At 68.6% G+C, this 10,346-nt stretch overlaps 1 protein-coding gene across 1 annotated transcript; it reads left to right on the top strand.

Moving 5' to 3' along the window:
• Window positions 1-2,042: 2,042 nt before the first annotated feature.
• On the top strand, window positions 2,043-9,725 carry LOC129514504 (collagen alpha-1(III) chain-like). Its single transcript, XM_055333123.1, has 9 exons — window positions 2,043-2,132; window positions 2,191-3,024; window positions 3,516-3,625; window positions 4,185-4,450; window positions 4,700-5,462; window positions 5,532-5,694; window positions 5,937-7,277; window positions 8,021-8,120; window positions 8,833-9,725. The coding sequence occupies exons 1-9, from the start codon at window positions 2,043-2,045 to the stop codon at window positions 9,723-9,725; spliced, it is 4,560 nt and encodes a 1,519-aa protein (XP_055189098.1).
• Window positions 9,726-10,346: the final 621 nt, after the last annotated feature.

Below are 10,346 nucleotides of genomic sequence, written 5' to 3'. Positions count from 1 at the left end.
GCTACAGAAGTGTCCCAGGGGCGACTGGGGGCTCAGTCCGGGGAGCGTCTGCCTTTGGCTCAGGGATGACCCCGGGGCCTTGGATCGAGTCCCGCATCGGGCTCCCTGCTCAGCGGGGCGTCTGCCTCTCCCTCCCCTGCCCCCGCCCTCTGCTCATGTGCTCTCTCGCCCACTCTCTCCCTCAAATAAAATCTTTAAAAAAAATTTGTCTCAAGAAACACTGACCTTCCTCAAGAAAGTCTTGGGGAGTTAAAAGCCCCTACAATTCCAAGGGTTGTGCTTGTATTAGACCATGGGAAGCTGAAGCAGCGTCCAGGGCAACTGAGGCAGGCAAAGCGCGCCCCGCCCGTTCATGCAGGGGTCAGAGGGCAAGCAGGGCAGCCCAGGGCAGGGGTCGGTGGAGCACGGTCCCGGTCCCCTGCCCACCGCCCGCACACGCTGCTGCCTCCCCGACAGCCGCGCGGCAGGGGACCTGCACCCGCTCCTCCCGGGGCAGCGGAGCCCCTGCGGGTGCTGCACACTCACGGGTGAAACGGGCCTGTGCTCAGCACCAGCTGTGGCTTGTCCTGGAACTGGACACTGAACCAGGCCGTAAATCCATGCAGTGTGCCAGCCTTCCTGATCTCAAAGTGCAGCTCGCCTTTCATGGTCTGTTCAGGCAAACGATAAGGAAGGGATGCGGCTCCCGTGAGCGCGTGACAGCAGGCCGTGAGGACTCCGGAGCAGGAACTAGCAGCTGTCCTCCGCCAGCCCCACTCAGATGCCGCTGCACTGCCCGGCCCCATGTCTAGTCTAGTAACTGTGGATGCAACTTGCTAGTGTAGCCAAACACAGCAAACCTGCTCCTCAGGAAAGAACTACTAAAGCTGGCAGCACAAATTCACATGCTGCAGATAATCAGAAAAGGTTTCAAGCAACGTGGGCCTCACTTGCCTCATTTTCTGGCCCCATATTTGAGTGGAATCCTATTTCTTCTCAATTCTTGGCATAAAGAACTGGGCCTCTCTATACTGCGAAACTAAGTGCAGAGCCAACAGCTTAGCTCCCGGCTGAGCTCCACGGGGTTCCAGGGACCCGCTCCCAAGCTCTGCACCTCTGAGCACACCCTTAAAATGAGACCCTCCTGAATGCACACGCGCCACCTCGTGGCAACAGGGGGAATGTAAGAGTAAGAATTAAGAATCTTGTCATCCACGGTAGCACAACTTAGAAAAAAAATTTTTAACTTGAAATCCTTGAAGAAACTAGATATAATTTATTAGAATCTCAAGATGTTGAAAATATTAAACATAAATATAAAAATGACTGATGATGTTAAAGAGGTCCGTGAAAAAATAATGTAAAAATACAAAATCAGAGCATAAAAAAGACAATACTCAGGGAAAATCAAAGGCAAGTTTCCTCAATCTGTTTATTCGCACAGAGTCTGGTACGTGTGCCGCCCACTTAGCCTCCGGGGCTCTCACCTCCAGGTCAGCGATCTGCACGGTTCTCATGTCCAGCTGCAGGATGGTGCATGGTTCAGACAGACAGTCTTCTGGCTTCAAAATGTGGTCGTACTTGGGCTTCAAAAAAAACTCCTTAATCGCTAAAGATCTAGGAAAAAGTCAAAGGAGTTGCTCAGAGGCGTGAACCAACAGCTCAGGTTCAGACACACACACACCCACTTTGTCTCCAGCGTGAGCAGGAATTCCACGCCGCCACCGTGTGCGGCACGAGGGCCCCAAGGCAGGGCCGGGGGTCCCTGGGGCGGCCCGCTGAGCGTACGCCGTGTGTGAGCACACCTACGCCCTCCTCGTGGCCTGAACACACCAACACCCTTCCCACGCAGTCTGCCCGGCCTACCCCACCGCCGTGGCTCCGGTCACCACGGCCCCCTCCCGACACGTGGACAGGAGGTCGGTGGGAGCCGAGCGCCGGGTCACCACGTAGACACTTGGTCATCTCGCGGCACAAGCAGGGTGAGGACGGTGAGATGTGCACACACGGCCCTGTCTAGGTGGCTCCGTAAGAAATGCTCTGAAGCAGCAGAACTGCGGGCCATGGGCCCGATCGGGGCAGCCCTCACCCTGCGCCGGGCATCCTGCCGCCGTCACCTGCACTGCCAAACGTTGCCCCTAGGTGCAGACGGGGTGGGGGGGGGTGGCAGTGGGGCCGGGGCCTCAGGGCTCTGCGTCTCTTGCCTTCCAGGGACAAGGAGCTGCCCGGCCCCAGCCCCCGCGAGGCCAAGGTGAGAGCCCGTCCTGGGCCCTGGGCAGGACGTGGGGGGGGCTGGGGCCAGCTGTCTGCACCCGTCCCCCAGGACATCCCCGGGCGTCTCCCCAGTCCCCCGTCCCAGCGCTGCACGGGCTGCCGGGAACGCACCCCAGACCCGGAGCCGTGGTCCGCGGGGGGCCCTGCGCCTTCCTGGCTCCTCCGGGTCCCGCGGGGGACTGGACGTGGCCCGAGCGCCCATCTCCCGCGGCTGGAGCTTCACCTGCGGCCCCCGCTTGTCCTCTTCCAGAAACTCCGCCAGGAGACCCGGCGCGCGGACAAATGGATAAAAATGCTCAAGCGATGGGACCACTACCTCCCCAGCGAGAAGGTGGGGCGCTGGGTGCCCCGAGGGCTCTCCGTCCTGACGGGGCTGGGGGCCGCCCTCAGTGTCCTCCTGCCCCGTCCTCGGGGGAGCCCCCTGCCTGGGGAGAGTCTGCTGGGAGCCCGAGCCTCCCCAGGCCCCGGGACGGCGGCGGGGGAGCGTCAGGTCGGGCCACGGTCCCTGCTCCTCGTGGGGGACGGGACCCAGCTCCAGGGAGACCCAGCCTCTCTGCAGACACCCTGGAGCCGAAGCCGGAACCTTCTAGATGCCTCGTGGCCCCTGGGCTCCAAGGGGCCGCCCTGGGCCCCTCTCACCAGCACTGCCTTCCTCCCCGCAGCTGCGCGCGCCAGGTCTACAAAGGGGTCCCGCCCCAGGTGCGGGGACAGGTGTGGCTGCGATTGCTGAACGTCGACCAGGTTAAGGCCAGGAATGCCGGGAAATACCAGGTGGGGCCCTTCCACTCCCCGTGGACCCTCAGTCCCCTCCCTGCCCAGGGCTGACCCTCCATGTCCCCTCCCCACCCGGGCTGAACTCCCCTGTCCCCTCCCCACCTGGGCTGATCCTCCATGTCCCCTCCCTGTCCAGGGCTGACCCCCATGTCTCCTCTCCTCCCCTCCAGGCTGAACCCCATGTCCCCTCCCCACCCGGGCTGACCCCCATGTCTCCTCCCCACACGGGCTGACCCTCCATGTCCCCTCCCCACCCGGGCTGACCCTCAGTCCCCTCCCCGCCCACGACAGCTGGGCACAGGCCCTCACGCAGGCCCCGCGGGCACGGTGGGCACTCCCGCCGTCCCTGGCCTCCCAGCGGAAGGAGGCAGGTTCCTGCAGGACACACTCCCATGGTGGCCCCAGGGCTCCCTGCCCAGGATGGCAGCTGCTGACAGGTCGGGGTCTGTGTCCCTGACGCCGGCTCCTCCTCCCGGGTCTCCCCGCAGGAAATGAAGGAGGCGGCCCTGGTCTCCTCCCGGGACATCATGCAGATCGACCTGGACGTCAACCGCACGTTCCGCAGTCACACCATGTTCTGGGACCGCTACGGGGTCGGGTGAGGCTGCTGGGCCAGCGGGGTTCGGGGGCCCAGGGGAGGCCCGGGGGCTTCTGTGCCGGGGACACGGGGTCTCCGAGGCCGGGGGGAGCGACGGCAGCAAACAACACACTGCCACATGGTAGGGTGCTGGGGATGACCCCCGTGCCCCCACCCCCAGGGTCTCGGGGATGGGGAGGCCCCAGGACGGGGCCTCCAGGGGTCACCGTCTGAGCTGAACCCCAAGGGGGTGAGGGGCGGCCCCGTGAAGAGCAGGGGGCCGGGGTGGGGGCGTGGGGGGCAGTAAGGGGACCTGGGGGCCAGGGTGCATGGCCGCGGCTGGACCGGGACACATGGACCCGACGAGGGTCGGACAGGTCAGGGTGACACCCACCCTCGGTGCTTTATGTACTTCTGAATTCTGGGCACTTTATTTTAGACAATTTGCAGTTGGTGAGCACACAGAGCATGACGACCCCCAGATGCCGCCCCGGTCCAGGCAGGCCCTGCGCTGAGCACACGGGGCCCCAGGGGCAGGGGATCACGGCAAACCCCAGACTGGGGTCGCCTTTATCTGTAGACGTCTCCGTGTGCACCTTAGAGAAGGGGGTGCCCTGTGTCCGCAGCCCCCCACCCCATCCCCTCAACCACCGCCCCCACGCCATCCCCCTACATCACCCCCACACCATCCCCCACACCCCCAGACCCCCCACCCCTACACTATCGGTCCTGCCCCCCCCCCACACAAGGACGCGGTGCAGCTGCCCCCTGTGGGACATGCTCAGCCTCCCCGGCCACCTTGGGGTTCTCTGGACGGCCTGCTCCCGTCAGAAGCCCGGGTGTCCCGTAGAGTCCCCAGGGGCCGCGGGAGGTGGGGAAGGCAGGGAGCCCCGACAGGGGGGTGCAGGTGGGTGGAGCAGAGGGTGCAGCTACCTCTGTGTGCAGCGGGCGGGGTGTGTGGGAGCCCGGGACCCCAGGGGTGACCTGCAGGGGCGCCAGGGGCGGGGCTGGGGAGCCGCCAGGCAAGGGTGGCTGGGCTTCCCGGGGGGCCGCTCGGACCGTCTCCCCACGAGAGCTCGGTGCTCCTCCCTGCAGGGAACCTGCTGCCCCCGGGGCCCCCGCGGCCCTCAGAGCGCGGCCAGGTCAGGCTGACCTGTGACCCCCGGCCCAGGGGGAGCCGGCCTCCAGCAGCCCAGGCCCGGGGGCTGCAGAGCCGGGGTGCAGACTCAGGCCGCAGTGCGGGGGGCATCGGGTGGCTCCTGGCAGCGCTGAGGGGGCCGCACCCCATACCTCCCAGGGGCTCAGATAGTGACCCCATGGGTTCGCAACCTGTATCCGGGTCACACCTGCACGACATTCCCTGCTCTCCTCACGGCGGCTCAGACCTGGAGCCCCGAGATGCTCTGGGATGGGCAGGCCCAGGGTGCTCCCCACAGAGTCCAGTCCAGGGACACTTGGGAAGGCCTGGGGGTGCGCTCAGGGCCACGGATGCCCCGGCTGCGTGGGCTCAGGGCAGGGGCCACGTGGGGCTGGTGGTGTTCCCAGGACACGGGCCAGGCCAGGGCAGGGGAGGAGAGGTGTCAGGGCCTGCGGGGACTGAGGCAGGGGGAGCGCTGGCTCCCAGGGGGCGTGCAGGGGGTGCCGCTCCAAGGTTGGAGGGGGCGCTGGCGGCGCTGGGGGAGCCCAGAGCTGCACACCCCATGGCGGGAGCCGCTTGGAGGCGTTGGACACCCCAGAGTGCACTTAACCCCCGGCACATTGCACGTGTGAGGTCGCTGCCTGTCCCCGTGCGCAGACCTGACCCAGAGATCCTCCACCACGGAGGGGCCCTTCGGGCCGCGGGGCCTGCAGGGCGGGTGTTGGCACCTCGGAGGCCTCGCTGGGCAGGGGCTGACTGAGCAGAGCCCCTCGCTGTCCCCCCTCCTAGGCAGCGAGCCCTGTTCCACGTGCTGGCGGCCTACTCGGTGTACGACACCGTGAGTGTCCCTGCCCCCACCTCCTGCCCAGCGGGCGGCCTTGTCCTGAGTGCTGGTGACCAGCGGGACTCACAGTTAGGGCCCCAGCTCCGCGGCCCTGAGATGCCGGGGAGGGTCTCTCTCCTCCGGGATGGGCAGGGGGCGGGGTGCAGACCTCCCAGGGGAGGCAGGGCCTGTGTGCCCGAGGGCCGGGGCTGCCCGGGGCCCCCGCGTGCACCGCGGCCGTCTTAGAGCTCGGGTCTGGACCCTGACAGACGGCACTACTGACGAGAACCCGGGTGGGGAGACTCCCACTCCCCTGAAGGGCATGAGGCCGAGGCGCCCAGGAGGCCGCCCCCTTCCATGGCGCATTCCAGAAGGGTCCCCGAGGACCCCAGCTCACACGCTCCCCGGCCCCGCTGGGTGTCCTGGCCCAGCTCCCATCGTGGGACCTGCCAGGGCCACAGTCAGGCCCCCCACCTGCCCTCCGGGGTGTCTCCAGACCTGGCGGGTCCCCTGCAGCCTGGCACAGCTCACGGAGGCCCCCCTGCTGGTCTGAGGATGGGGCCCTGGCACAGTGGCTGCAGGGCTCGGTAGCAGGGCCCGGGGTGCTGGCGCCCGAGCTGGTCCGGGTGGCCCTCACCTGCCCCCCCGCCCTCTGGGAGCTCCCTCCGGGAGCCCGGGCTGTGAGGGAGCCGGGGGAGCCTGACGCCTGCAGGGAGGGCTCAGAGGGGGCCTCGCGGCGCACGCCCTCCGTGGGGCTCTGGCTCTTGCAGGAGGTGGGCTACTGCCAGGGCATGAGCGAGATCGCGGCCATCCTCCTCATGTTCCTGCCCGAGGAGGACGCCTTCTGGGTGCTGGCCCAGCTGATGACCAACAACAGGCACGCCATGCACGGTAGGGGCCCCCGGGCCGCCGGGCGGGAGGGGAGCTCAGGAGGACCTCCCTGCAGGCTGCTGCACCGGGGGGCAGGCGGGGACCCCCAGCCCGCCTCCCCACGGGCAAGGGACCCGCCTCCCCGGTGGCCTCGGGGTCCCGGAGCCACGGCCACCCACCCAACCGTCTGCAGGCTGGGCTTGCACTCCCGCTGCTCCCCCAGCTTCCCGCCCGGCTGCCTGCTTGCCCCCCCAGGCCCCCCTGCCTGCCCACGGCCACACGGGGCCCAGGGGGCAGCGTCTCCCCCTCCCGGGGGCCTCCAGTCTCACTCCCAAGCCCCACAGAGGGCCGTGCACACCCATCACCCTCCCCGTGGCCTGCACCCGCTGCCCCTCGGGGTTGGGGACCCGCCTGTCCCCGCATCAGCCCCTGCAGGAGAGAGGGTTCTGGGTCAGCCGGGCCTGGTCCTCAGCCCCCAGCCCACGCCCCGCGGGGTCTCTGTGAGGACGAGGGTCCCCGGGCCCCGCGCCCCTGTTCTGGGAGGCAGCCCTGCCCTCTGGGAAGAGCGGGTCCAGTCAGGGCTCCGAGGGCAGTGGGCACACGGGGGTCAGGGCGTGGGGGGAGGCCCCTGCCCCGACACCCCCACCCCACCTGGTGCAGGAGGAGGCCCTGACCGTGGGGGCCTGGGGCCTTCTCAGGCTTCTTCGTCTCCCAGGCTTCCCGAAGCTCCTCAGGTTCCAGGCTCATCACGAGCGCGTCCTCCAAAGAGCTCTCCCCGACCTGAGGAAGCACATGGCGAGTGGGAGCTCCTGAGGCTCCGTCCCCGGGGCCTGGGGCAGGGGGTGGGGGGCACGGCCCTCTGAGCTGCCCAGAGTTGGGGTCACGTTTCTCCCCCTGGGGCCCTGGGGCGCCCTCGGGGCTGGGCTGGGCTGGGCCGTGGGGAGCGCGTCCACCCGGCTCCAGGGGCCGCGGCGTGGGGCCTGAGCACCTCCTGCCCTCCCGCCAGGACGAGGAGCAGATGTCCGCCAGCATCTACACCCCAAAGTGGTTCCTGCAGTGCTTCCTCGGCTGGGTGAGGCCCCCCTGGGACCCCCGCTCCCGGACCTGCCCCCTGCCCCCGGGGAAGGCCCAGCTCAGCCCCACCCTCCAGACGAGCCAGGCCTGACCCCGGGGCCCTGAGGCTGAGGCTCGCAGCCCAGCCCGTCCTGGAGAAGCCCAGAGGGTCCCTGGACGAGGTTCCGGGGGGCGGGCCGTCTCTGCCTCAGCTCCCCTGGGGAAGGCCGGGTCAGCCTGGGGTGTGGACAGGCCCTCGGCCCATCGGGCGGCCAGCCTGGGGTCCTCTGGAGCGTGGTGTCATCAAGTGGGGGCAGAGTCTGTGCCCCCAGGGGTGCGGGAGGTGCTGGCCGGGGTCGGAACCCCGAGCGGCCGGGAGCCCTGATCTCCCTGGGAGGAGGGCACGCACGGGGGGGGGGCGGTGGGGCCTCGTCGGAGGCAGCCGGGGGGCAGATGGCAGGCCTAGCCTAGCCCCAGCCGAGCCCCCCAGGGGCCCTGCTCAGGCCGCTCCTCCCACCCCGCTGTCCCCTAGACCCCCTTTTCGCTCACCCTGAAGTTGTGGGATGCCTACGTACTCAATGGGGAGAGGGTGCTCACGGCCATGGCCTACACCATCCTCAAGGTGTACAGGAGTAAGTGAGCCCCTGGGAGCCCAGGTGTGCCGGGGGGGGGGCAGGGACAGGGGCGGTGACCCTGTGCTCTGAGCAGCACCCAGACCTGGGGCGGGGGGACGGCAGGGCAGGCGGGTGCATCGGGGCTCCCTGAGAGGAACAGTGGGCAGGGGCCACCCCGGCCAGTGCATGGCGCTCCTGGGCACAGCGGGACCCCAGCCGCTGGTCTGGGGGCACCAAGGGCCCCAGGGCGGGGCCCTCTGGGTCTGACTCTCCCCCACCGCCCAGAGCGCCTCCTGAAGCTGCCCCTGGAAGCCTCCGGGAGTTCCTCCAGGACTCTCTGGCCCAGCCCTGGGCCCAGGAGGACGAGGCAGTGCTCAGACACCTTTGGGCCTTCATGACCCATCTCCGGAGGATGCGGTGCGACCTGCCCCCCCCAGGTGGGCTCAGGGCCCCGGCCCCTCCCGACTCGGCCTGCTGGGGCTGCCCACAGGGGACAGAGCTCTCGGGGCCCCAGTCCTCATCTCTGGGGCTCTCCTCTTCTGCTCCAGCCTCCAGGACCCCAGGCCAGGGCTGGGCGGGCGGGCACCCACTGCAGGGCCCGGGCACCAGTGTGGGGGGCTGAGCACAGGGTCAGGCCGGGGGGCCACGCGGGAGCCATGAGGACCCCCGGGGCCCGCAGCGGGGGACACATAGCCTGCTGGAGACGCTGACCCCGTCGGCCTCTTTCCAGCGGGACCTGAGGAGTTCCCCACGAGGCCCCTGGGCCTGGAGCAAGTGTCCCCGGAGCCCGGGCCTCTCCTCCCTTCTCCGGCCTCTGAGACACCACCCAGGGTGGAGGAGCAGGCCTCCCCGGGCCCAGCCACCCAGCCTGAGCCACCCGGACCCCCTCCCGGCCAGGCCATTGTCCAACATCCCCCCCAGCGATGGAACTCCCTCCCCATCCTCCCAGTGCAACAAGACGGTGCAGGCATGGGGGCTCCGGACATGGTGAGCTTCAAGACAAAAAACGGGGTCCCCTTCCATTCAGCACCTGCCTGGGCCACCCCAGAGGCCCTGCGACGGACCATGCCCTGGAGCTCCCCCTCCGGGACTTCGATCACAGGGTCCCCTCAGCCCCCGAGGGACGACACTGTCGGGCCCAGGACTCCCTTCCTGCCCCGTGGCCACTGCAGCTCGTGCCCCTCACTGGGCAGTGACGGGCACAGCCAGGGCGGCACTGAGCCCCTGCCCCGAGGCCCCGCACAGGCCCAGGACCCTCTGCCCTCCGCGTCCACGGGACAGCTCGATGCTTGTGGGCCTCTGGGGCAGAGCGTGGCGGTGTGGGCGGGGGTCCGGAGGCTCTGGCCCGCCGTCACCGTGCCCTGCCTCGTCTTGCTGTCCCTCCCGGAGGGTGGCACCCCCCGCACAGGACACCAGACCCTGATCCTGAGGGACCTGGGCTGGCCTGGCCCCGGGCTCTGTGGGGGCAGGAGCGATTCGAGCCCCCTAGGCCCAGCACTAATGGGATCCAGTGCCCCGGGGCCCTGGCCAGGCCTGCATTCTGGCCCCGGGCTGAGCGAGCCCTCTCACAGCTGGATATGGCCTCCTGGGCCCTGGGCGTGCCCCACAGATTCAGGCCGCTGACCTAGGGCATCCCTGGGGATCCTGGGACACCACAGGGCAGGGCAGCAGGGGCAGGCCCTTGGGCCCCACTTGCACCCACAGCAGGAGGCAGGCTCCTCCACGTGCTCGGGCTCTAGCAGTCAGTCACCCGGCTCCAGGGGGCCCGAGGCCGGGGTCCAGCTGCCCTGCGGGGACCCAGCGCAGGAGCCCATGGGCCGCAGGTCCACGTCAGCCCTGCTGTCCCCAGAACCGCCTCTCAACGCCCCAACCTCAGAACATGCGCCCCCACCCAGAGTCGAGTCCGCACAGGCTCCCAGGTGGGGGGCTCCAGCACCCGCACCCCTGTGGGATTCCTGCTTTCGTCTAAGGACAGGAAGGTCTCCCAGGGGAAGGCGCGCACCCTCGGCTCTGAGCCCCTGTTTGCTGTTGCAAGTTCAATAAAGTGTTGTGTGAAAATGCACGGCCGGCTCGTTTCTGCATCTCTCGTAGCTCTGTGCTCGGGGTGCGGAGACACCCCCAGAGAGGAGGAGGGGGCACTGCCCAGGCCCCGACCAGCCTCTGCAGGGGAGCCTCCAGGCACACACAGCTGACGTCGCCACGTGCCTTCCAGGGGCGGCCAGACGCCAGGGTCTGGACCCCACA

The sequence above is a fragment of the Nyctereutes procyonoides genome, unplaced genomic scaffold (assembly GCF_905146905.1).
Source record: "Nyctereutes procyonoides isolate TBG_1078 unplaced genomic scaffold, NYPRO_anot_genome, whole genome shotgun sequence".
NCBI lineage: Eukaryota > Metazoa > Chordata > Mammalia > Carnivora > Canidae > Nyctereutes > Nyctereutes procyonoides.
This window is presented reverse-complemented; position numbering and strand designations above follow the sequence as displayed.

Excerpts from the sequence above, each read along its gene's own strand:
- LOC129514504 (XM_055333123.1), top strand. The coding sequence starts at position 2,043 with ATGGGCCCGATCGGGGCAGCCCTCACCCTGCGCCGGGCATCCTGCCGC. Across the intron at positions 3,025-3,515 it reads GGAATGCCGGGAAATACCAG|GAAATGAAGGAGGCGGCCCT; the intron begins GTGGGGCCCTTC and ends GTCTCCCCGCAG. Across the intron at positions 5,463-5,531 it reads GCGGGGCCTGCAGGGCGGGT|GCAGCGAGCCCTGTTCCACG; the intron begins GTTGGCACCTCG and ends CCCCCCTCCTAG.